The 26,187-nt window shown below is 44.7% G+C and overlaps 3 protein-coding genes across 7 annotated transcripts in view; all 3 read left to right on the plus strand.

Moving 5' to 3' along the window:
* Nucleotides 1-5,980, plus strand: part of FANCD2 (FA complementation group D2) — a 39,562-nt gene extending 33,582 nt beyond the window's left edge. For all 4 annotated transcript variants that reach the window (XM_080625388.1, XM_080625389.1, XM_080625391.1 and 1 more), the window contains 7 exons: nucleotides 163-234; nucleotides 657-695; nucleotides 1,318-1,392; nucleotides 2,189-2,263; nucleotides 4,560-4,706; nucleotides 5,684-5,758; nucleotides 5,849-5,980. In XM_080625388.1, the coding sequence (XP_080481514.1) occupies nucleotides 163-234; nucleotides 657-695; nucleotides 1,318-1,392; nucleotides 2,189-2,263; nucleotides 4,560-4,706; nucleotides 5,684-5,758; nucleotides 5,849-5,929 (564 nt within the window). In that variant the 3' untranslated portion in view covers nucleotides 5,930-5,980. The remainder of the gene's footprint in view (nucleotides 1-162; nucleotides 235-656; nucleotides 696-1,317; nucleotides 1,393-2,188; nucleotides 2,264-4,559; nucleotides 4,707-5,683; nucleotides 5,759-5,848) is intronic.
* On the plus strand, nucleotides 5,943-9,548 carry BRK1 (BRICK1 subunit of SCAR/WAVE actin nucleating complex). The gene is made up of 3 exons (XM_080625396.1): nucleotides 5,943-6,130; nucleotides 6,215-6,297; nucleotides 6,372-9,548. Exons 1-3 carry the CDS (start codon nucleotides 6,013-6,015, stop codon nucleotides 6,396-6,398), a joined length of 228 nt encoding a protein of 75 aa, XP_080481522.1. The 5' UTR covers nucleotides 5,943-6,012; the 3' UTR covers nucleotides 6,399-9,548.
* A 2,524-nt stretch (nucleotides 9,549-12,072) lies between these two features.
* Nucleotides 12,073-25,997, plus strand: TMEM40 (transmembrane protein 40). Of its 2 annotated transcripts, XM_080625779.1 has the most exons (14): nucleotides 12,073-12,588; nucleotides 12,954-13,010; nucleotides 17,850-17,906; nucleotides 18,489-18,625; nucleotides 19,213-19,366; nucleotides 20,545-20,652; nucleotides 21,322-21,375; nucleotides 22,258-22,293; nucleotides 22,675-22,707; nucleotides 24,026-24,088; nucleotides 24,411-24,482; nucleotides 24,565-24,639; nucleotides 25,363-25,425; nucleotides 25,883-25,997. In XM_080625779.1, exons 1-14 carry the CDS (start codon nucleotides 12,456-12,458, stop codon nucleotides 25,900-25,902), a joined length of 1,062 nt encoding a protein of 353 aa, XP_080481905.1. In that variant the 5' UTR covers nucleotides 12,073-12,455; the 3' UTR covers nucleotides 25,903-25,997. The 2 variants fall into 2 exon arrangements, with proteins under 2 accessions (XP_080481905.1, XP_080481904.1); XM_080625778.1 differs by lacking the exon at nucleotides 25,883-25,997 and having other exon boundaries at nucleotides 25,363-25,697.
* The last annotated feature ends 190 nt before the right edge of the window (nucleotides 25,998-26,187 follow it).

The raw sequence follows: 26,187 nt of genomic DNA on the forward strand, positions 1-26,187 counted from the left end.
AGGCTGGAATTGCCATTAAGTGTTTTTGCTGTGATAGATCTCCTGTGTTGAAGCTTTGTTCCTCTGTCTTCAACAATAACAGCAGCAAAATGCTGAGAGAGCATCCAGGAAGGTGAGAGGAAATACACCATCTTGGGTTCTTGTCCCCTTGCATCCCATTAGGTGCAACTGGAGAAGCTGCTGCGGTGGAACATCGCTGTGCGAAATTTCCATATCCTCATTAACTTGGTCAAGGTGAGATTGTTGTTGTTTTTCTGGTTCTACCTTCATGTTCCCAGCAAAGCTCAGTGTACCCTGGTTCATGAGCACAAAGATCACCAAACAGCCATCCTGCCAAGTACTTCCACCTGACAGGCACTGCATTTCACATGCTTATGTGGTCCCTGTTGAAACTTGAGGAAAGATTGCCTTAGAACAGATTTCATACTGTAGTGAGAGTATCACAGTATCACAGTATCACAGTAGGTTAGAGATTGGAAGGGACCTCAAAAGATCATCTAGTCCAATCCCCCTGCCGGAGCAGGAACACCTAGATAAGGTTACATAGGAATGTGTCCAGGCGGGTTTTGAATATGTAACAAATTGGCTGATGTGCTTACATTGTTTCCTTCAGACTTGTGGACTGATCTGGCTCTTTTTTCCTCTCGACCAAGCAGGTATTTGACAGCAGGCCTGTACTTGGCGTCTGCCTGAAGGTAAGCAAGAATTCAAAATAACTGAAGAGAGCAGTTTAAGAACCAGCTTTCTTGAATCCTTGCCTTCAGTGGAGTAGAGGTGGTTACTGAATTGTCTGAAAGAAGCAGAGACCTTTAACTGTCTTCCACTAATCCTCACCATGTGACTCGACCAGAGTGAACTTACTGCGATTGGCATTCCTGACTTCAGACCCTTTCCCTCTTCTCCTTTCCCCCTGGCAGTCCAAATGAGAGGAGACATCACAGCAGACAGGTCTCCCTCAGAGCCCGGAGAGATCCTGTGTCCCTCTGCAACTCTCCCTTTTCTGACTCATATGTATGTATAGGGATTTTAACATTTTGTAGCTAGTTCAGTTTTATTCCCACTTTGTGGTGAATACAGCCAGGGATGTGTACAACAATGAGATCTTGTCCTTCTTACCTCTTTTTGCAGTGATTGAAGTGGGACACTTTACTGATCCTATATATTCCAGTACAGTCTTCACGAGTATAGTCTTTTACTAAGCGAGAATAGTCTCTGGGGTAGCTTGAAAGAATGTGTCGTTATCTTACCTGACTTTGTGATGGTTCTTTGAACAGGAACTTGAACTACCCTTCTGATGTATTTATCCTTCTTTTCTAGTATGGCCGTCTCTTTGTAGAAGCATTTCTGAAGCTTGCCATGCCTCTCCTGGACTACAGCTTTAAAAAGCACAGGGTAAGCCTTTTGGAGACAGCTGTCTTGGAGCCAGCTGGGAAGCAGGACTGATTCTTGCTAGATGAAGAGTCCTGTCTTGTCATGCTAACATACCAACATGTGACACTTATGACAGACACCTCATGACAAACACATCAAATGTCTCCCAGCTGTGCTGTGCCCTGTTTACTTGCACAGCCAGTGCTCTCTCACCAAACAGATCACTGTTTCCCAACTTGTCAACCCTCTTCTCATTGGATGGCTTCACTGTTGGCAAAAGAAGCCCTTTCAATCTCTGTCTCCTTCGAAATCAGTTACCACAAAGGTGTCAGTCACAGAATAGGAAGCTCATTTGAGTGGTCAGGTTGGTGAGGGCTTGTGGTGCAGATGGACAGTGACATTGGTGCATTTGCAATAATTCCTGGAGCTTTGAGCAGGACAATATGCATGGGTGCAGATGGAGAGGCCAGCCTTGCTGTACTACATGGCAAGAACAGTTCACTTACTCCCCCTCCTTTGTTGTGAGGCAGCCTAGCCAGTGAGACTCAGTCTTTGGCTTAGCCTTCACAACTTCAGTTCAAAGTGCTTGGCCTTATGACATGAGGTCATACTTTTATTACCAGCTGCTTAGATGCACAGTGAAAGGCTCCTATGGCTTAATCCTGTTTGTCTGATGTTTCCTGAATACGTGCATCATCTCTATCGCATAACCCTTTGGAAGGATTGCTGGGACTGTGGGAACACTGTCTCACTATTGTTTTCCCTTACAGAAAAATACTTTGGTAGAATGATGTGCTGGTCTACTTATTTATTGCAGGATGATGTGCAGAGTTTGCTGAAAACCTTGCAGCTGAGTACCAGACAACTTCATCACATGTGTGGCCATTCCAAGGTAAGATTGAATTCCAAGGTAAGTTTGAATTGCAGGACAAACTCCTGTCCTAAGAATGATTTATTTCCCATCCGAGGCATAGGTTGGTTCTACTTGCAAGCTTCCAGCAGTATCTATACAAGCAAAAACTCTTGAGAGGAGGAGCAATAGCATTGGCTTAATGGCCCTAAGTTACGTATTTGGTCTGGAAGTAGCTGACCTGGATGTCTGGTCAGGTTAGCATACTTTTTTAGGGCAGAGCTCTTGACATCTTTGGGCATTGGCCTCTGTAAGACAGTGTTTCTGAGGACACAAGCCAAGATATTAGAGACCTTGCATGAAGTCTAGATGCCAAATTGATAATATGGGAGAGAAGCTTTGGCAAAGATCAACAGTCTTGAGGATCAGAAGAATCGGCTACAGGAGGTGAATAAGGGAAAGACTCAAAATCCCCTTGAGGTGCCTTTCTGGCCTTGTTACATTGATACTAGGAAAGAGGACAAAGAGGAGGAACGTTGGAATGTGCAGTCTGACAGTCTCTGTAGAAGGTTTGAGGCAGTAAGGAAGGAGAGGACTAGCACCCTGTTTACAGTGTGGAGAGCCAGTGCTTGTCATGAAAGAGAATCACATGGGAAAGGCAGTTAGTGAGAACTTCATCTGTGCTCCTTTGTTCCTGTTAGACTCCTAAGACGTTGAAGAACACATGTCCGAGAAGGGGCTCTGCCAAATTTGTTGAAGGGAGAAAGTCAGCTATTAGCATGGTTCTCCAAGCTAGATCTGCTACCCATTTAGTCCAGAGATAGCTTCAGGAGTATAAAAGCCTAGCTGGGGATCAGAATATGCCATTGCAGCTATCAGCATAGGGGAGAATCGGAATCTGGCACAAATGCTGGAGATGTTAAAAAGCCCTTCTCATGTTTGCAGTGAAATCCTCATGCCTGCTTTAAAGTCACAGTTCACCTTGTAAACAGGATAATATCACTGTAGCTTGTGATTGATGTCTTGTCTTTCACGTTTGACCAGCATTTTCAAGTGCCATGGCCCATGGTCCCTGTTAGCATGTAACTGCAATTAGTGAACACCTGTGTTTTACCACTGCCCTTTTATCTGTTGCAATCTGATTAGGTCTCTGTGCCAAATCATTTTTGCAAGAATGAGGAGGCAGCAGCTGAATCTAGGCAAATAAATGTATACAATGAATGCTCCAAACCTGTTTGAAGAGGAGTTGACACCAACATTTGTTAAACCAGTCTTGATTTCACTTGCTCACTGAGGTACCATGCAGTGCTACCTAGGGTTTGCTGCTCTCCCTCGATAGGACTGCTCAGAGCATCACACACCAGAGAACAGGAATGGGCTTTGTTTATAATTTCCTAAGTATTTGTCATTTATCCTCTCACATCGAGCCTCTCCTGTTTCTGTGTCTAATGCTGGGCATAAGGACAGTTTCTGGAGACAGATTTTTGCAAACGCCGTGGTCTCCAAACTGCCTGCAATCAATTGGGCAGGTTCCAAGACCAAGGGAGCACTGTGATCGTTGATTGTGTCATTAGTGAGGTTTTCCGTGATTTGAAAAAAGGTTACAAAGTATGCTTATGAAAGAGGAAAATACTTACGCACATAATAATTGTTTATGGTTCTTGGCAGGTTTTCTTGTTAGCAATGACTATAGTGTACTGCAGATCAAAGCCTAGCAAAAGAGGTGCGCACAGAGAGCTACATCTCATACAATACCTGGCATAGCTGCCCTTCCTCAGCTGGGCTTTGCTTACAGCAACTCCATGTGTTCTCTCCTGTCCTAGTTCTCTAAAAGCTAGTGCTTGTTTGGTCTGGACAAGCTCCCTTTGGAGTTTATAGCATACACACATTCCATGTAGCTAGTGTAAAGGAATTGCATCAGGCACTGAGCAATAAAAGATTATCATTGCAGTGATTTATTCAACACCTTTTTCATTCTTTCTTCTCTGTGCTTGGGAATTAATTAGGCAGTATCCTGACATGAAACTCCCTGCAGCATTAACTTGCAGCTTGTGGCTATCTCCCTTCCTAGTGGGTAGTTTTGGAGTTTGGCCACTTGTACTATTGCTTTTTGCTTTGGACTGGAATGGTGTGGTTGCCTATTGCTAGAAAAATGCTTATCTGAGTTTTATTGCTTAACAAAAGCTATACAAGAATTTGGCCAAGAAATGACATGATCTGGGTGAGCTTTGTGGGGATCCCATCCCATCCCTCTCACCTATATAACCAGTGGGTTTTTAAATAGCCAGAATACTTAGGCAAGAATCAATCACAGCCATGTTTTACTGTTCATACGTAGATTCACCAAGACATTGGACTGACCAACCACGTGCCTTTGTTGAAGAAGTCTCTGGAACAATTTGTGTACCGAGTGAAGGCAATGCTGGCATTCAACCACTGCCAGGAGGCATTTTGGATGGGTGTCCTTAAAAATCGGGATCTTCAGGTGAGAATCACTGTCCTGCCTGGGGCAATTAAAACTTGGGACAGGACAGTGCTCATCTTGCCCATACAACTGTGCCCTTGTGTGTGGGTAGGGCTAAACGCCCAAATTCAGTGTGACTGTGTTACAGTCTTGTCTAGTGCTACAGGAGGAAGTGTTTTATTCCAGGATGGAGGATCTGTGTCTCTGGGGCCTTCCTTGCAGCCCAGCTCTTGCACTGAAGCAGTCAGGTTTTATTGTTTGTGGTGAAGGGGTGGGGGTACTTCCTCTGCTTGGTAACAAGGACTGCATGCAAAGAAGGGAAAAGATACAGGGCTACAGGTCACTTGAACACCTCTTCACGTGGTCTGGGGTGTGGATTTAACAGAAGCCAGTTCTGGCTGGTTTATTCATCTTTCACTGTAGAAGCAGGACAGTCGAAACAAATCTGGGCCATGAAGATGCTCCAAGGGCTGGAGCAGCTCTGCTCTGGAGACAGGCTGAGAGCTGGGTTGGTTCACCCTGGAGAAAAGAAGGCTTCAGGGAAACCTTAGAACAGCTCCCAGTGCCTAAAAAGGGGCGACAAGAAATCTGGAGAAGGACTTTTTACAAGGGCTTGTAGGGACAGGACAAGGAGGAATGGCTTTAACCTGATGGAGGGAGACTGAGATTAGATATTGAGGAAAAAAGTTCTGTGAAGAGTTCTGTGAGGGTTCTGAGGCACTGGCACAGGTTGCCCAGAAAAGCTGTGGTTGCTCCATCCCTGGCAGTGTTCAAGGCCAGGTTGGATTAGGCTTTAAGCAACCTGGTCTAGTGGAAGGTGTCTCCCATAACTAGATTATCGTTAAGATCCCTTCTAACCCAAACCATTCTATGATTCTAAAGCTTGCTTTTTACTCAAAGCTTTTATTAAGATGGTAACAAAATGCTGCTTTCTTCCACCCTGGCATGCTTTGTCTGCCTTGCATAAGCTCAGTACCGGTTTTCTGCATTCACCTTAGGGAGAAGAAATCCTGTCTCAAGCTTCTGGAGAGAGGGGCTCCGATGAGGAGGACTCTGCAGAAAGTCCTGCTGAGGTACCGCCGCTCGGGCGACTCGGTTGTAACTCGTTACACCGCAGAGGCGGCGGGGCGTGAGTGTGCGTCTTACGGCGTTGTTCCCCACAGGAGCTGAGCGGGAGCACCACGGACCCCAGCGACGACGACGGGGCCAGAGCGGAGCGTCCGGGCTCCCCGGCGGCGCCTTGACGGCGCGGGCGGGGCCGGAGGCACGCAGGCGCGGGGCGGGGGTTGCGGTGCGCAGGCGCGGCGGCTGTGGCGGCGGGGCGGCCATGTCGGTGCAGGAGGACCCCGTGCAGCGGGAGATCCACCAGGACTGGGCTAACCGCGAGTACATTGAGGTGATCACCAGCTCCATCAAGAAGATCGCGGACTTCCTCAACTCCTTCGGTGAGCGCGGGGGGGCGACGGCGGGGTGAGGGTGTCTCCGGGCCGGGCGCCCGCTCGCGGTGTCTCACTGCCGCCTCCCCACAGACATGTCGTGCCGGTCCCGGCTGGCCACGCTGAACGAGAAGCTGACGGCGCTGGAGCGCAGGATCGAGTACATCGAGGCCCGGGTATGCGGCGGTGCGGGGGGGGGTCTGTTCGGTCTCTGAACCAGCCTTGGCTGAGTCGTTTCCTCTTCCCGCAGGTCACCAAGGGTGAGACGCTGACATAGGCCTGGGTGGCCCCGGTTCCTGCCCCACCGGAGCACCGCTGCCCTGCTCGGGGCCTGCCTCCGCCGCCACCGCCGCCTCTGCTTGTGTTGCCAATAAACCACTGTGCTCCTGCCCTGCCTGCTCTCTGCCTGCCTGCCTGGGGCTGGGCCCGGTGTGCCTGGCTCCCTGCCGCCATCCTGGATGTCCAGAGTCAGCCCTTCCATCTACCTGACCTGTGGGGTTCGGGCCTGTGTTCCTCGCCACAATGGGGGCTGTGATGGGAGGGAACACGCTGCAGGGGCTGCAGGCCTGGTTACTGTCAGCTCCATGAAGTACCTGACCAGCCTTTGAGGTGCTCTGTGCTCCTGCTGGGGTCACAGGAGGAAGCCTGTTGATCCTGATGGTTTTGGAGAGTGTTTCAGCCTTCCTGTGTGCATGCTGTTAGGGCTGTGTGGGGACAGGTTCACCTAGCCTGGAGCCCATTACATGCCATAGGGGAGTGCCTTCTCTCTCGGGAGGCAAGTGGCAAGTAGAAGGAAAACTCTTTTCCCTTCCCACCACTCTGCTGTGTGTTTCAGTTTTTCGCTGGGCATCTGGAGCTGTAGACTTGCAGGTCATATTTAGGTTGTTGGGGAGTCCATGGAGTTCGTGTCAGTAAAGGCTTTACTTCCCAGCAGGCTTTAAATGTTTTGGTATATTCTCCAGTTGACATCAGGTGGTTGTTCCTCAGCATAGGCCCTCCTCTGAGTTCACAGTTTGTTCTCTGTAGGATGCTCTGTGTTTTCCATTGAGTCAGTGCTCCTCCAGTGTTTCTGTCAGCTCACATAGCCAGTTACACTTTACAGTCAAATTGGGCTGCACATCCAGGAGGCTTGGCTGCTTCTGGTGTGTAGTCCCACCAGAAATAACTGCTTTATAGCAACCCTGCAGAACTTAAAGGAGTGTAGCAGTCATGGATCATTGCACTTTTGCCCGGGGGTGATACCAAATGATGAGACTGAGTGCTGTCATACAGGACTGGCAGGTAGAGGGAAGGCACCTGTCTCTTTCCTCAGAGGCAGTTGCTCTCTGGCCCAGGTGCATCAATAGTATGCCTGTGGTCTGTGTGCTGTTCATTCTGGATGTGCTGGAGTGGATCTGGACAAGACCCTGAGCAGACTGATCTCTGACTGAAGGTGTGTGTGGGTTTTGAGGGGGAAGAGACTACCAGAGGCCCTAGTCCTGATTATCCTAAGATTCTTAACCCAAAGACTGAATGGGAGACAGAGGGTACCACAGACATCACTGGGATGGGGTCTGTACCAGGCTGACGTCTTCACCCGAGATCTGTTTCTTGTTCTTGATCCCAGCTAGTAGTATGATTTGTGTCTCTGATCACTTGCTGGTTCTCTGACAGGCTATTGTAAGGCTGCTGCGCCTTTTTCCCTTTGACCCCAGTGTTTCTTGCAGGAATAGGTGTTGCCATACAATTGGTGTGTCCAAACCTGTTTTGGTGTAGGGCTCTGTCTTCCAGAGGGTACTGCTCCTCCCCAGACATGTGCTGTCGTAGAGCTGGAGCACTGGGATCAGCCTTTCTGGTTCATCCCCCAGCAGGGATGCTGGGCAGCTCGCTGCAGTTTGGGGTCCTGCCCTTTTCCTTTCCCTTTCAGAGAGTCTCAGTAGTTACCTTGGGCTTTGCAAGACCAGGCTTCTGGTCTGGGTGCTGCTCACTCCAGCCCATTTCTGGGAGGGGGGGAAGCCTCCTGGTGCTTAGACTGATACTGCTGCTTACGGTAGCTGGTCTGGTGTGCAGCCTTGTTAGTAGATGGAGCTTTGATCTCTGATTGTTTTAAAGACTGGGGAATTCTGTTTGCCTTTTTTTTTTTTTCTTGTACTGTGTGTTTTTCAGAATATGATGTTCCAGGAACTCACATTAAACTTTTCTGGAGTAGATTTGTGTATTCTGCATCAGGAGATTGATTTACTTGCTGTGTTAGTGGTGCTGTTCTCCCTGCTGTACGTTTAATGTAGCAGGGGCTGACAGGGTGCTTTCCTTTTGCCCTGGGAGAGCTGGGTGCTTGGACACCCTTGCTGCTATTTTTGTTGGTAGCTGAGGTATTTTCCCAGAGCTCGGGCTCGGAACAAGCTGGTTTGAAACCTCTTAGGAAGGTGCCAGAATGATGCAGTTCCATTAGAGCGTGAGCTGCATCTGTAGCTTGAGAAAGGTTTGCACTCAAATGGTAGCAGTGGGCTTCTAGTGCTCGCTGCCTGCAGGACAGGCAGCCTGACCTCACGGACTGGTCAAGAGCAATCCTGCAGTCCTCATTTGAGTAACAGTTTGGGAATGAGTGGCAGTACTGAATTCTGATCTTGGGCAGGAGCTGAGGTGATACAGTATTGGCTATGGTACTATTTTTCTGGTGTCAGCACAAGAGGGAGAAGCTTTGCGTATGTCACAAAGGTTGTAATGTCCCGTCAAAAGCACATATTTTTGGACCAGATTTCACAAATAATCCTAGCTTCTAGTAAATAACCTTTGGGCTCTCTGAGTACGGGTGCTGATAGAGCCTTGATATTTGGAAATGTGTTTAAAACCAAATGTATCTTCATCTCTTCTGCATTGAGGTGATTGAACCTGATAATTCAGTGATATGAGGTGATTTCAAGAGGGGAGTGTGTTAGGACACAGCTGAGTTGTCAGTGGGCTGGGAAACTCACAGGGGTATGGAAGGTTTCAGATTCACTGAGATCTTTTCCAATTTGCTAGACCAGGAGGATGGAGGTGGGAGGGGACCCCAGGGAACTGGAGGAAGAGGAGAGACACTGAGTGGGAGCAGGTCTTGTTGCAGATTGCTTCTGGAAGGCTGGTGAGGGGTGTATCAGGAGGGTGCCCTCAGACTCTGTGCTGATGCCCTGTGCTTGCTGCAGGACTTGAGGGCTCAGCCAGGCAGCAGCTGGGAGCAGTTAATTGTTCCCCACTTCTCAGCAGCCTCTTCCTCAGATCCCTGGCACCCCAAGCCTTTTGGGAGCAGGGCAGATATTTTCTGTAGTAACAATGGAATTGCACTGATGACATGATTATAGATGTGATGAAACAGACATTATTCAAATTCACCACCAGGAATGTAATAAACTACAATTTAAACTTACTAGAAACTGGCATGTTTCTGGTCAGGGTTTGGAAAATGTTCTCCCCAGTTACCTTCAGTATCTGCAAAGACCTTGGTGTGAGCTGAGGAAGTGCATTTTCCTGAGCTCCAAAACTCCAGGCCGTTTTTGTTGTAGAGGTTGGTTAGGGAAAGAAAGAGCTCATGGAAAGTGACTGAGCCAGGTCTGCCTTCCTCCTGCTGAACCAGGCTGGTTTTGCATTTCAGACAAATGCTTCAAGTATAAGAGAGGCAGAAACTCTCAACAGCAGCTGCCTTAATCAGCTGGGGTTTGTGCTCTAGGGCTGAGCATCTGGAGAAGATGTGACATTCAGGGTGGCACTGCCTCCTTCCCCTCTCTGGCCTTTAAGACAGACTGCCATTTATGTGCTGAGTTTCTGTGTAAAAAAACTTTGCACATTTCCACAAGAAATCTGAGCTGTGAAATGACACTTTTGCTGGGCAGCTCAGTAGTCTGCAGGGCAGACTGTAGACACAGGACAGCTGCTTAACAGCTCCGTAGCTCAGCCAAATAATGAAAACCTGTGAGGCTCAAGAAAGTGCAGAGTAGTCTGCTGTTAGCAGTGTTAGCACTGGCAGTAACGAGAATCAAAGAGCAAGGTTTCTCTGGAGTCTGTCAGTAGAGTCTACAGCATGCACAAATTTCATCTTGTGCATCTTCAGTCTCTATTTCCACTTTTCAGTAGTGATTAGACACTGGACATTTTAAATGTAAATAAGAAAATTTTACTGTAAGAATACAGCTGTAACATCACTTACAACACATCATATTAGAAAGCTTCTAACAAATTTAAAGAAAATGTAATTTTGACTAGAAGTAAAAGTTTAAGGAAACAATAAGAAACAATCAGCCATAGAGGTAAGCACAGTGTTCTGCTTGGTTCTTGGTGTTTAGGAGAGATGCTAAAAGATCTGTATAGGATAAGAAACTAATGCTTGTAGCTAAAAATTAAATAAGGCCTAGCTCTTAAATTTAACAGGCTCTAGCAAAAATGTGACAATTGGTTTGAAATATTAGGGTAATAAGTTATTATAGCAGGTAATTCCACAGAAGGGACAGAATGAGAAACATCATCTCCAAAAGCAGGAAGGTACAACAGGACCCACTCCCATGTGATTCTGCAAAAACTTACTTGGCTAAACCTTGGACTTCCTCTCAGCTGAGCCAAAGGCAAAATGGCTGCTCTCTTGTGATCTCCCAGCATAAGAGGGTGTTACTCATTCAGTGAGAGTGTGGAGGGTTAGGAGAGTGCACTTACTACTTGTTGCTTTTCTGTTCTTGTTCTCTCTCAAAGGTGTTTGGAGTTTAATAACAGGAAGGTATCTCTTGACTAGCTGTAGCCTGCAAGATGCAGCTGGCAGGGAAGCATAATCCTCAGTTACTCTTACTTTGCTGTCTCACAACAATTGTTTAAGCAGAATTTATTTAAAGGGAAAAAAAAGTAGCAACTAAGTAAATGCACAAGAAGGGACTAATTCAAGCAACCCTCTGGATAAAAGCAGGGTAGGGCAAGACGTGTCATGGGAGTGTTTTAATCTGTCAGAAATGTGATGATTAAACGAGCAATTACTGCTCTGAATATGTACCAGCACTGGGCCCCTCCTACACTCACATAGGAGTATTTCTGCATTTCTTATGCAATCTGCCTGGGTGACAGACCTGCACACACACTGTTTCCAATTACTGTCAAGCAGAGAGCTGCTTTTGTGTCTCTAAATCTCTCCTGGAAGTGATTTTTCCAGCATACGTTCACCATTTCACCGTTAGCATAACTCACAGGACAGTTCCCAGCAAAGGGCAAAGTAAACACGTAATGCATGATAAAGCAATCTAATAAATTAGATAATATTCTCCCAGCAAAAGCAGATGGGATGGTATTAGCTGCTTTGAGTGTTAAACATAACATATAATTAAATACGTCAGGGTAAGTGAGACAAAGCACTTGAATGGGCACTTACGGAAAACCGGTGAAACTCCCTGCTTTAAAAACCCCCAAACAATCAAAAAGAAGTACCAAACTGTCAAAGGAAAAGCTCAATGCACACCTCCTACAAGAAGTCCAAATTACTTTCTCTATGTCCCAGTCACTCCAGAAGAATTGGTACATGGAGATCAGAGGGAATGTGCACAACCTGCTCTTGCACACTGCACCAAGGTGAAGCCATTAGCTTAATTTGACAAATGCCTCAATGTGAACTTTTGTACCTGACGAAGGTTCAGGTGGGAGTCTAAGGGTGCATGGTGAGGCGTGAGAGACTCCTGGTCATAGTGAAAGCAAAAGCTAGGCTGGGGAGGTTTGCTTAGGAAACACTAGTATTTTCTTTGCCTCAGCTGATGCAGGTATTGAGATTCCTGTCTGATAACTAAAGCAGAGCAGGTTGGGGAAATGGATTGTGTCCAAGGGCTGAGGGCTGGCCCAAGCAGAGTGGATCTGGGAGTAAATGGTAAACTGAGGAGCAGTAAACTGCCCCTCGTAACCTGGGTGGCTCCCGGCATTCAGTGCAGGCTGCTCCACTTTGTTCTTAACCCAGCCAGCTGCAAACACAGCAGGAGATCATGCTGGACCTGACCTCTGCTGGTAACGTCCAATTCCTGATGAGTGTGGTATGAAACCCACCTATCTCCTTCCTTCCTGCATAGGCATTGCCTGAGGCTCGGGACACTCTGAGCAGGAGGTCATCATACCCGGGCCTCCAAACTGCCATCATGGAATCCCCGTGGACCCAGACCTCCTGCCTCAAAAGGGTCACGGTGCTGGAGCAGCTGTAGGCAGGGCTGGGGGTCCCAGCTAGTCTGGACTGCTGTGTTAGTCCAGGAGGCCACCCAGCTCCTCTGCAGCACACGAGTGGGATCAGCCCTCGGCTGCTTCAGTAGAGGCACTCAGCTCCTCCCACCACTCCTGGAGTGTGGCTGCCGCTGGGCAGAGGACGATGTGGAGCAGCCACTGCTCTCCTTGTGAGTCAGGACGGCCACGTGAGGCCCCAACGCTATCCCCGATGCCTTCCTGCCCACCTGCTATCACATGCCTGCCCCGGGATCCTGAACCACCGCATGGCCCTGCAGGTAATTGCCAGGGAGGGGTTTGGGAGCATCGTGTGGTTGAGACCAAGGGCATTTCAGGGTTGTGTCCTGGCTCTTGGTACACTGCTGGGTTGTTGGTAACTCCCTGAGGTATCACACTGCTTTACAAGGGGTTGTGGTGTTGTGGGTGTGAGCCAGAGGGCTTCCCTGTAACCTCTGTGTCTTCTTGACTGGATTTATCTTTAAAAAAAAAAAAAAAAAAAAATCGTTTTGTTTTGTTTTTTTACAAAATCCTTGTGGCAATCCCTGCACTTTATGTGTAGATGAAGACTTATTTGCCTTAACTTTACTCAGACTACAAACATGAGCTCTTCTGGCTTCTGATGAGCTCATTTTCTTCCCTTCAGAGCTTTCCAAGGACTACAGAGAGGAGCACGCAGTGCATAAGGAGAAATACAAACCAGGTAATTTCAAATGGTGTATGTAAATGCATATGGGAGCACTGACATTCATTTTCCAGCACAGCTGGAAAACAGGCAGCAAACCAACTCAGGTTGGCAGCAGCGTGGCCACCATGTCTGGGCTTGCTGTGAGAGCTGAGGGAGGAAGTGCCAGTGCTGTGGCAAGGGGTGGATGGGCTATGACTACTCCCCACTCCGCGGGGCCAGTCACACAGAGGTCTTTGAGTTTTGCTACTTCTCTGTTGCATTTCAACTGTATTTGACAACAGGAAGGCAAGCAGATGAATAGCAGTTATCTTGCTGCTGGCATTGCCCAAGGAGCCTAGAGTAGGAGCAGTTTCAGACTGAGCTGGTGCGGATCAGTTTTTGTTGTCTTGCTGGAAGAAGCTACCAGCTTTCACCATAGCCACAGCCCTCCAGGACATCGTCTGTGGAACCAGCTGCTAGGATCTACCTGAGACTTGCAGGTGTGCTTTATAAAGTTGGTTTGGTTTGGTGTGAGAAGAGGGCAGGGAGGGACTTAGTGTTTATATTTAAAGTGAAATTTAGCAAGATCTGTTGTAATCATGTAACTTAAAATAAAAGGTGAAAGTAGTTCCAAAGGAAAAAGGTTTAGGATTATCTGGTTTTTGTCTTGAAGCAAAACAGTTTTATTTCACTTTATTTGTATTTTTTGCTATCCCATTGTACAATTTCACTCAGATATGTATCAGCAGCTAAGCAAAAAGTTGTTGTGTACAGTGGTTATTAACCTCACTTTTTAAACAACTAGGAGAAGTCTGACTGCACACAAATCTTATTCTGCCATGTTGAAAAGACCTCACTGCAATTAAGTTCTGATTTACTGTGGAGGAAAGCAAGATGATGTCTGTTGCTTGTGTCATTCCTCAGTGAGCTCATGGTGAGGCTGGAATGCCAGTCTATCATCATCTTTCTCTCATTATGAAGTATAATCAACTAAATCACTTTAAAAACATACAATAATTAAGTGCCTGTACTTATCCTTTGTTTAGATCTGATTTTCTTTCCAGAAGAGCCACAGGGGAATTAATTGTCCATAGTCTAACAGAAATTAGGTACCCAACTTCCTTATTGATGTAAACCTTGGTGACTGGGCTTTGCTTGGAGGCACAGAAAGGGAGATGGGAGCAGATGCTGGCTGCTTCTCTTGTGGCAATAGGGGCTTATCATAATGGGGTGCATAAATGCATTAGGCAAATGTGCTTCTGCTGCTGGTACAGCTGAGCAGTCTGGTTTTAAGGTAAATTAGTCTGAGAGCAAATAAGGTTGACAGTGTTTCATCTGCCTTCAGTGTTAAATCTACTCTTTGTGCGTAGTGGGACAGATCTGCTAGTGCCTACCTGCTCATTTTGTCTTTGGGATGATGCAAAGCCAGCATAAGGCAGCTGCTGCGACAGGTTCATGTCACAGGAATAGCAACATGCATCAAATGTGCCAATGGAAGTGGCCTTCACTAGGTATTGGGAGCACCAAAGACAAACCTCCTGAATTTCACTCAATAGTAAAATATGTGGATGTTTATAAATATGTTTATGAAAGGCAATTCATCAGTTAAAAAAGAAATTTTTATATTTAAAGTAATTCTTGTTCCTTTAGGCCTGGTGTTTCAACCATGCATTCCACAGAGAGGCCTAAAGGGTATAGCTTACAAAAGCAAACATTGTTGCAAGGTATGAGTAAATAGGGAGACAAGAAAGATACTGAGAAAGGCTGAAAACCATAGCTAGGGATACACAATGACACAGAAATTACTCTCTTTATTGTGCAGCCAGAAACAAGTTTATCCAGGGTGTGGTATGTTGGGTTCCTGTGTTTCAACATCGGCTGTTGCTTACAAGGGCAGAGAGGACAGATGCATTTCCTGCATTCCCTATGGGGTGCTCACAGTCTCACATTGCCAGCCTTTGTCACACGGTGCTGCTGCCACAGCTGCAGCAGCAAAGGCTGCAAGTCAGGCAGGGCTCGTGGGAGAGGTAAAAAATTCTATTAGACTAATTGATAGAGTTCAAAGCTTGTTTGTCCAAAAAGTTGCCAGTCTTTCCAGGTATTCTATCAGGTGGTTAAATACAAGGTATTATCTGCTATTTTAGGTATCTTGCATAGAGTCATTATCAGGAACAATTTATTTAAGATTTTAAATTGTTTTCTCACAGTAGACCTAGGAAGGCAGATAAGCAGTTTTCTGGGCTTAGCCTTTAAAAATGGATAAAGGGGTTGTGTAACTTTCCCAGAACCAAACAGCAAACCAGTGGCTAAAAAGAGTTTCACACTAAGGACCTTATCACTTGAAGAGCACGTTTGCAGGCTAGGAAAGAAGAAAGCCCCTGGAAAAACCAACATACCAGGAATATGGGACCTCTGCCCTCGTTCCAAAGGAGGCATGGGTTTTGCAGCTATTTTGGAGTCTCTGTGTCCAATTTCTTTTATCTCAGAACTGGTATACTAAAAAGTTGTTCTATTTCCAGAATGAAGATAGGTTTGCTTGTGTGTTACACTGTCCTTCTGAAGGTATTCTCTGGGCCTGGTTTGGGTTTTGTATTAGAATATTTTTCTGACTGATCTGATGGGGCTTTAAAGAACTGAAACTGCCTGTTGGAAAAGAAACAGTTCTCCATCTGGAAAATGAAAAGGAAATACTTAGGTATCAAATTGCTTGATTGGAAGTGTTTTGTTGAATGGACTCAAAAGTCGTATTGTAAGAAAATGTGTGGGGGTATAAACGGTTTTTCTATTGCGCCCTGCATAGTGGAAACTATTTCAGGCTCCCCAAGAATTTTTGCATCTCTTAGTACAATAGTATCTTAGTTGAGATGCTGTATGAGAGGGGATGCAGTCAGAGCAGGATACTGGACCATGATGGGCAGAGGCAACTGTTCAGAACCACAAAAAATGCATCATCAGAATAAAACAGCCTCAACCCAAAATTTCGGGGTGAGTTTAGCAAAACAAAAGGAAATACTGAATTTTGGAGATGTCAGAAAGCTTTGTTTCTGTGAAAATACCAGAAATCTGAGATGGACACAATTTTGTAATTCATAAACTTAAAGTTAGTGGAAATCTTCTTTCCATGACAGCGTGGGAAGAACAGATGTTGAAGTGTCAAAGTCTTCTGGGTGCCAAGGGTTCTAAATCTTGTAGGGCTTTCCTATGAACTATTTTCACTATCTATCTTCCCTAATTAGTACATTGTAAGTATAAGGATGTAAAAGGCACAGAATAAACATTGCTTTGTGAATGGAACAGGGCCTGTTACTCACATCAGGAAATCCTGCCTGACCAATTTGGTGGCCTTCTATGATGGGGCTACGGAACTGATGGACAGGGGCAGAGCAGTTGACATTTAGTAGTTGTCATCTACCTGGACTTGCAAAGCCTTTGACACTGTCCCACACAACATCCTTGTCTCTAAATTGGAGAGACATCAATTTGATGGGTGGACCACTCGGTGGATAAAGAACTGGCTGGATGGCCGCATGCAAAGAGTTGTGGTCAATGGCTCAATGTCCGGCTGGAGACCAGTAACAAGTGCTGTCCCTCAGGGATCGGAGTTGGGACCACTCTTGTTCAACATCTTTGTCGGAGACATGGACAGTGGGATTGAGGGCGCCCTCAGCAAGTTTGCCGATGACAGCAAGCTGTGTGGTTTGGTTGATACGCTGGAGGGAAGGGATGCCATCCAGAGGGACCTCGACACGCTTGTGAGGTGGGCTGATGCCAACCTTATGAAGTTTAACCATGCCAAGTGCAAGGTCCTACACCTGGGTCGGAGCAATCCCAGGCACAGCTACAGGTTGGGCAGAGAAGAGATTCAGAGCAGCCCTGAGGAGAAGGACTTGGGGATGTTGGTCGATGAGAAAATGAACATGAGCTGGCTTCAGTGTGCGCTTGCAGCCCAGAAAGCCAACCGTGTCCTGGGCTGCATCAAAAGGAGTGTGACCAGCAGGTCAAAGGAGGTGATCCTGCCCCTCTACTCTGCTCTCGTGAGACCTCACTTGCAGTATTGTGTGCAGTTCTGGTGTCCTCAACATGAAAAGGACATGGAACTGTTGGAACAAGTCCAGAGGAGGCCACGAGGATGATCAGGGGACTGGAGCATCTCCTGAATGAAGACAGGCTGAGAAAGTTGGGGCTGTTCAGCCTGCAGAAGAGAAGGCTGCGTGGAGACCTCATAGCAGCCTTCCAGTATCTGAAGGGGGCCTACAAGGATGCTGGGGAGGGACTCTTCATCAAGGACTGTAGTGACAGGACAAGGGGTAATGGGTTCAAACTTAAACAGGGGAAGTTTAGATTGGATCTAAGGAAGAAATTCTTTACTGTTAGGGTGGTGAGGCACTGGAATGGGTTGCCCAGGGAGGTCGTGAATGCTCCATCCCTGGCGGTGTTCAAGGTCAGGTTGGATGAGGCCTTGGGTGACATGGTTTAGTGTGAGGTGTCCCTTTCCATGGCAGGGGGGTTGGAACTAGATGATCTTAGGGTCCTTTCCAACCCTAACTATTCTGTGATTCTATCTGTTGTAAGTAGTTAATTAGACATCTTGGTCGTTGTAAAAAAACAACATGAATGATCAGGTCATTTCTTTTCGTTTTACTCATGATGATCAGACATTTGTTCTTCCTTAATAACCAAAGGCCAGCTCAGCGAGACTCACTCAGAGGTGTCGCTGGAAGGTAAATGAATCATGATGTAAAACTCCCATTGCAACAGAGAAGGGATTTCAAAACTAAAGTGCCTAGAGATAGATGCCACGTTTGCAAAAAATCAAATCTAACTCAGAAAACCAGTGATCTGTTTCTAACACACTTTTTTTAACTCTTTGAACAGGCACAGCGATGGAGAACTTGAATGTCCTACTCCCAGACCTCACTGAAGAGCAGCAAGGTAAGTGTAGTGCACAAAGATCAAAGCTTAGGCTCATTCACACTACACAGCAGTGTTTGCTAGAGTGGTTATGAGTCAAGAAAACTTGTTTCCTCTAAAAACACACTCCATCTCCTTGCTTGTAAAAAGAGACCAGCAGTCAGTTCCCAGCAATTCCACAGGCTTCTCATCAGGCATTGGGTGTGTGCTGGTGGGAATTCAGATGACTGAAGTAGATTTTGTTGTGCATTAAATGCCTGATGAGCTGTCTCAATAACCTGGTATCCAGCCCTTTCTGCCTGTCTGTAAAACAGCATGGTCAGAATAAATATCCATTAAATAGCCAGGAATACTTCCCTTGCTTCTCTGAGACAAAGGCATCAGTAATTTGTATGGGCTGTTGAAATTTTTCTACTGATTTCTGCCAGACTGAGTTGCTTTATGTAACACAGCACTGCTGTTTCCTCTACACTCATGTGCGGATGCTGGGCAGTGTATTGAGAGTCTGATGTCTGTCATCATATCTGTGCTGAGCATGGTAAGAACACTGCCCTGCAACCCACCTCTATTGCTGCACAGTGATTTGCTTGTTTTCCCTCCCAGACATTTTCCGGAGGGCTTTTACTGCTGATGCCAGTTACTTGCAGAATCATGAGAAAACAAACAAGTCCTTCTGGGAATCACTTGTAAAATGTTTAGCCACTATCAACCCACCTGTCCTGAGTACTGAAGACAAGAGTGTAAGTTACTAAAGACACGTGCTTCCTTTGAAACACATTGTTATACAGATATACTTTTGTAATTTGGAGAGAGAAAACATACAATCTAATTAGTTGATATGCTAAAACGTATCTAAAATATGGAAGTGCTGTAGAACGGCACTTAGATAAATGAGACTCAGGCCCCTGGTTTTTCCTTCATTGTTCTCCGTGTGCAAAAATAACTGCCTTTGTGTAAACTCCTCAGGATCTGTCCAGCTTAGTTTTCAAGGCAGGACCATTGTTAGTGACATTTTTGCTGTAAGATACTGCAGAGATTCCATGTCTATTATCACACCCTGTATTTCTCTAGCTCTTTAGACAGTTCACTGTTGTACACAATGGGTTTTTTCAAGTTTATGGCTCAGCTATGAGTTGCTGAATCGATTTTGCATTCTCTTCCCATCTTTGGCATTACTCTGTCCCTGATTTCCCTGTTGTGTAGTAGGATCAGGCGATTACCTTTCCGACAGATGGGGCAGGATACATTCATTTATATAGCGGGGCATGTTTTTACAGGTAATGTTTTGTTGGTAGGACTATTTGCCATTTACTTACTTTTCTTTCAGCTCGTCAACAACTGCAATGTCCCACCTGCAGGCTGTGAAACCTGCCTGAGAGCCATAGAGGAGGAAGGAGTGAGGGCCATGACTGTTCTCTACCTCTTGCTGAAGACAAGGAACCCATCTGAATACAGGCAGCTGCCCAGCTCCAAGGGAAAGGGTGAGTCCTACCCAGCTGCACGTCAGCTATTTTGTCAAAATTACTGCAGTGCCAGTGGGACTTGACATTAGTTTGAAAATGCTTGGAAGTGAAATTAGTGAACAGCTAAAATGTCTAAAGTACTGCTTAGGAAAGTCAGGCATGGTGATAATGGGAGCCAAAGAAAGTATTTTACTTTAGTTTGATTTCACTTCTTCTCAGGGAAAAAACCGCATGTATTCAGGGAGAGAGGATATCCTGGCATAGTGATGCCAAAGAAATTTCTCTGACTCAAAGTTATGTCCTGGTTTTTCCTGTCTAACTGGATTCATGACACTTTGGACACTTTTTTGCACGGGCTTTATCCAGCCAGCCTGGACCTCCCTGAGCTCTCAGAGCGGTGAGAAATCCAAGCTGAGCCACTGAAAATATTTTTGCGAGTGACTGTAGGAGCACATCTAATGGATAGAAGATAGAGCCACTCAGGGTGCTAAACCTGGCAGCAAGGGTCAAATAGACTCCACTGCATTTCTCATGCTTGGGTGTGCAGTAAGAAACTTAAGTGCAGTTCCACAGGGTCCATAAAATCATTAATTGTCTTTTTTTAATAGATTACAAAGCTACACTCATTAAGATGACCCCGAATTTAACTGGATACCCTTAAGGAGATTCTGTTCCCCTTTTTGCCTTGATCAGACATGTTCATGAAGGGGAGGTTTCTCCTCCCAGTGATTTGGCCTGGCTGGCTTTGAGGGCTCTGCTCTTATGCCACAAGAGGGTGCTGGCACTACGGCATGACCACAGGCAATCTTGGAGAAGTCAGGGTGAAGGGAGAAGTAACCCAGGGAAGGGTGAGCAACTATTTTCCAACTAAAGCATCTTTCAGCTGCAGCTGCTATTGCTTCAGGGAATGGGAGTTTTCATAGAGGTAGCATTATGAGTAAATTAAAGGCACGAATATGAAACTTTAGGCATCTCCCACACTCTTTTAGGGAAGTCTAAACAGTAGTGTGTATGATGTTTTAATCTCTAATGCTTTGTACTTACTCTTTGTGTGCAAAAACCATGGCTGAAATAAGACTAAGGGTCTGATTTCCCAATAGACAACTTTTAATTCAACCATTGTGAACTCTGTCATTGTAAAAGAGAGTAAATGTGAACAGTTGTTTCTAATACCTTTTTCTCTATTGATAAAACAGATGAAAAACTGAAACTCCTGAAGAGATTAGAAAGGAATCTTGTGCATTCACAAGGGGATAAAAAGACTGAAAACTCATCCCAGGAGTCCACAGATGAAGATACACAAGGTAAAGAGGATTTATTTTATTTTTCACTGATACGTAATTTAATCTGATTGCACTTTCAATGACAGATTCACATCAGACTTGCAGCAGTTCTGTAGCAATTCTGCAGAACTCTGGAAAAAATAGTGAGAAATTGTGCAAAAGAGAGAACAGAGAAAACAATCAGTAGGTCCAGATTCATTATCGCCAAATAGTGGCTGCCTCCTGTTCTTGTGGAAGTTGGAGGTTTCAGAAACATGGAATTCTACTGCAAGATTTCTTCCCAAATAAAAAGTCGTAACTTCTATGATCTTCAGTGCTTATAGTCCAACTGAAGCCTGTGTTACAGGGGGAGGCAAAGAACAGTCAGTGTACTGTAGGAGCTGCCAGTGCCATGGTACTTACATGAACAGTGCTGATGTTCCTGTTTCAAGTAAGAACTTTCTCGCTACACCCCTTTATACAAATTATTCCAACTTCAGATTTTGCTGGTTTTCTCCTATTCAGACAGCTTGGCAGAGAGCTGTGAGGCAAAAGCACCTGACAACGATTCTTGCATTTCAAAGCCTTAATTTTTACCTACATATCCTACAGCTATTATTATATTATGAGCAAACAGCTATAGTGCTGTTGTTTCTGATACTGCTGGCACATTTTTCTTCAATCTGATGAAAACCCACTTTGTCTACCCAGATAGTGATGGGGAAGATTTAGGAAGACAGAAGACTGAAGGCCAATTACTTGGAGGTAGGACAAAGTCACAACAGTATTGTTTTTACTAAAGATAACCAATATAAACAAGAAAAAATGGATAATTTCTGGCATTCTTTGGTTTGATTTTGAGCAAAGGTATATTAGCCTGTACAGACATAGGAAAATGACCAGTCAGAATCTGGCCATAGGAAAGGCATTTCCTACAAGATGAAGCTCAAGTCATACCAATGCTTACCCATGTCCTGTGCTTAGAGTTTAACCAGGAGAACAGCAAAACCTGCTGTGATGGGAGAAGTCCTGCTGCCTGGATCTGCACCACTGCCATTGAAATGCAGCAAAAGAGCTTTGAAAATACCTGTCACAGCCACTACTTACGGGGGCTGCAGTCAGCCCTCAGCACTGACCAGAGATCAGTGAGAACCACACCTTGGGTCTCCTTCCCAAGGCTTTTCCTTTCCTCCCAAAGGAAAAATGGAAAATAAGTACTATGCAGATGAAGAAAATGTGCTGTGTCAACACACAGAAATAGCTGTCAGCTTACGGTGTAGAAACACATATATAAAACAATTAAAGCTTTAGTCACTTAATGTCTTAAATTGATCTGAGCTCAGATGTAAGGCTGGCTCATTTAAACTGACTTTAGGAGATCTAATTTTTCTCACAGGAGTCTGATTCTACCTGACCCCAGATATTGAGAGATGGAATGTGAGGGGTTAATAATCCATTTATGTTTCCTGCTTTCATACTGCATAACCCACTGCTAAGATGCCCTCTTGAATAGCTGGAACTGGGATCTGCCTTGCCACTTTTACACAATCACACTAATTTCAATAGAGGTGCATGGGCTAGGACTGGTGGCAAGCTATGTGTATTCATCAGGGCATTAATCAGTATCATCTATGTGTAATATTTTAGGTGTACCAGCAGAGGTCGTTCCCTACACAGATCCAGGTAAACATTCCCACATAACCTCATCCTCCTGAAAGGAAGACTCTAACTATAGTTTCTTCTTTCTGTTGTGCTTATATATTAAAAAACACCCGTCCAGTTTGGTTCTAGCTTCAGTTCTAGCAACTGGACACGGAGCTCATCAATCTCTTACTGCCCAACTGTTTCAAAGGACCCAGGATCACTGTGACAAGTCAGTTTTATTGTTATCTGTTCTTGGGCTCTTTTAACTTCCCTAATTTCCTAGCACTTTCAAGTAACGTTTTGTCTATACTGAGTCACCAAATATGCAAATACTGCCTGTGCTTGCTAGTGCTGATAATGATGGGAAACAAGGTATTTGTATTTTACCATCAGAAATAAGGAAACTATGTTGCTTTTCAGAGATTACCAGAAGAGACGATTCAATTGCAGGTGGTAAGTACAAACAAGCAGAAGCTTTTTTTTTGTGGGTGCTTTTTGTAAGTTTTTTTTGTAAGTTTTGATTAGTGATGATGGCTCCTTGATACCCAGATGTTTCCTTATCAAAAGGTGGAAATTTGAGAATAGTTATTAAAATGCATTAATAGAAGAAATACCCTGCAAGTCATCCCATGACACAAAGGTGCAGTGGGACTATTGCATTTAGGAGGCAGAATAATACAGAACTCACCGAGCATGAACTGGTATTCTGATAAATTCTGCATCTGTGGATCATTTATACAAGTGCAGAGAGGAACTAGTCAGGCTAGTGCAACACTATGTTAACATTAATAACCAAATAACTGAGTTTGTCCCCAAACCAGAACTTGTTCAATCCAGAATGCTGAAATAATCAAGAAATTAAAAATATGGCTCCAGTATCAGGTGACCCAAACCAGACTTTTTTGGCAAAGTTGAGTTGCTTCATGGTTTAAAAGCACAGCAGCAAGAGCCTATAGCTCATTTGGAATACATTTCCAGTACTCGCCTGTTACATCTTTAGAGAAAATTAAGTTCACTGCCAGGCAGCGGTTGCCTGTATGCGCAGACCAGTATAAGTGAAATCAGCACCTAGAACTAGTGATGAATCAACTCCCAAAGCTGACACACAGCAGCCTGCCCAGGGGTCTTCTGTAAGCAACAAACAGAAAAAGGAAAAAAGCCTGCTCTGCACATGTCATTGGCGATCTGGTAAAACATTGAGCTCTTGGGGACAATACAGTTGGAAAAAGAACGCAATTTGGCAACTGCACACAACTGGCATTGAGCAAAACACTCTCTATTTAAGCCTCTAAAAATATCTAGCTTGTTGTTATGTTATTCTTTCCATGTACCAGTAAGCTAGCTAAGCTACAGTTCTTAATTTTGGAGGTACAGAAATACTGCAGCATCAGGCATAAGTAGATTGATGGTTCTTATATGCTTGGTAATGAAGATGGTTGTATTATGGTGGCTGTGGTTGTGCAAAGCACCCAAGAATCAGACTGAAGCTTCCTTGTACTACTGCTTTACTCCCACTAATTCTGAGACTACCAGTTGTCTCAGACTAGATAGAAAAGACTCAAGAGTGCTTTGAAATAATTCTGTATTGTTAATGCAACCATCTGATTATGCCTTTTTAAAAACAACCAACCTGCTTTTTGGGGTGATTTAAAAATTGATAATTTGAGCTGAAAGGCTCATAGATCTTTTCCTTTGAACAGTTTTACATCTATTGTGTTCTGAGAATCGATTTCAGAATTCCATGGTGATAAAAGGCATTTCTTTTTTGTAGGATATGACGAGAACACTCGCCTCCATCAGTGGACAGTTCGATGGATGGGCATACGGAAGGATGGTAACCTTTTTAAATCTATTTCTTTCTTTTAATTCAATTGATGTCAACCCTGTTAAACCTTAGTCCGTAAATAAGATCTCTGGTTCAAAAAAACCCTCTGTTTTTGACATGAGTACTTTGTTGAAATGCATCAAGGCTTCTTGATGAAAATCATCACAGCTTCTTGTAACACGTGCATGGATGTTTTGTAATTGAATCTGGTGTACAAGACATCTTGTGGAAATAGACTGTATTAACTGAGCCGTAGATACAGTATATCTTAAGGTGTATTTGTAAGGGCCATGCCTGCAGTTGTGACCTAATTTTCCCCTCTCTATTTCAGATGAATTCTTTCATTTTGTAATTCTTTGCTTTGCAATTGGAGCTTTACTAATTTGCTACTACTACTACAAAGGTAAGGCAAGACTTCAACAGAATGATAAATTGTTGCACACTGGAAAAGTGATCAAAGCCAAACCTTTAGTTTGTTGCCTTAGATTGGACTATTTCTCTTGGAACTGGTTTGGTCACCTTTGCTTCCTTGGAAACCACCGGAATCTACTTTGGTCTAGGTAAGTTTATCTACAGCAGCCAACTCTGTATCTGCACTAAGGTACAAGGTCACACAGTAATTGAGCAATGCAAATCCGTAGAATGCCTCATGCTGTGATGCTGTACGTCACCATGGAGTGATCCTGTAACATCTCATCCACCATTCCAGTGTGGCTAGAGACAAACATGCCTTAGTGACAATGAAGGGAAAGATTGACTCATTTTTCATTCTCAATGATCATAAGACCCTGAGTCACCTCTTCCTGCAGCAATGGCTGAATGCTAAGTTGCCATGACAACAGACAATTTTAGCAGCAGGGGAGCCTTCCCAGATACGCTCTATAAGGTGCTGCACACTCAGGCTGCCATTCACCCCCTGGCACTGAGGTGGCTGAACCAGGATGGTGGCAGCTACTGAAAATACTATTAAAAATATGGGCATTCTCAGCAATCCCATGGGATGTGGCAAGAAAGGTGCAACTAGCAGCAAGTCACAGCTTCCCAACTGAGAACAGCAGTCACTGCTGTAATTGTGGGCTAACATTTTTGGTAGGTTGTGGCTGGTTCTCAGAAATCAGCCTGGTCACAACTTTCTCATTAATGATACTGCAGACATGCTTGTTTAAATAGGGATCTTGGGTTCATTGATACTGCAAATGCCAGTGTTTGGGTTCTGCCATTTTTCTATGTTTTCTGTTGCTATTTGGCTCACCTTGACACAATGTGTTTGTTTCCGCCATTAGTGTACCGAATTCGGAGCGTACTTAACAGCTTTGTCCCTCTGATTGACAAATTCAGGCTAACAGGTAACGGTGACCTGTTACTGACTGCATGCATAGCCCTTGGATCTTTCTGGGTGCTTCATTTTAGTAAAGTCTTAAGATGAACTTCTCCAAATTATGATTTCCAATCTTCCTAATTAAAAATAAAGAAAAAAATGTAAAAATATTTCACTCTAGTTCATTACAGCTGCCTGGGGTTGAAAAAATATTCTTGACTCTCCTTGTGGCAGAGCATTTTCACATTTTTAATACTCTGCCTAGTGTGGGATATTAACTATTTCCTGACAATGCCTGAATAAGAATTCTATATCTCAACTGAAAACAGGGAGTGGGTTTCTCATGCTGGGTCTTCAGACAGACTCCAGGCTTGTATTTATCTGTGTTCATGAACACAGAATATGAAGAATGCTGAACAGCTGTATAGATATGTGGCAATTTGCAAACAATAGTCCTGACATTCATCTTTTCCGTCATCATGCAGGTATGAGGAAGGCTGACTAGGAGGAGTATTTCAGGAGAGTTCCACAGAATCCTGCTGTCCGAATTTCTAGTGTTAAAAGAGCTGCTTTATGAGGTGAACACAGAAACCTAATGGCTAATGTGAAATAATGAAATGTTAAACCATAGAAAGACATCATTCCTTCCCCACAAAAATAAAGCTGAAACAGTACAGGGTCCTACTCTTTCTGAAGCGATTCATGACTCAGCAGAGCTCATAGAAAATCTGGATGTAGGGTTATATTAATTGCATTAAATATAAACACATAAGAATCATAGAATAGTTAG

Source organism: Psittacula echo (genome assembly GCF_963264785.1).
Source record: "Psittacula echo genome assembly, chromosome: 9".
NCBI classification, from domain to species: Eukaryota; Metazoa; Chordata; class Aves; order Psittaciformes; family Psittacidae; genus Psittacula; species Psittacula echo.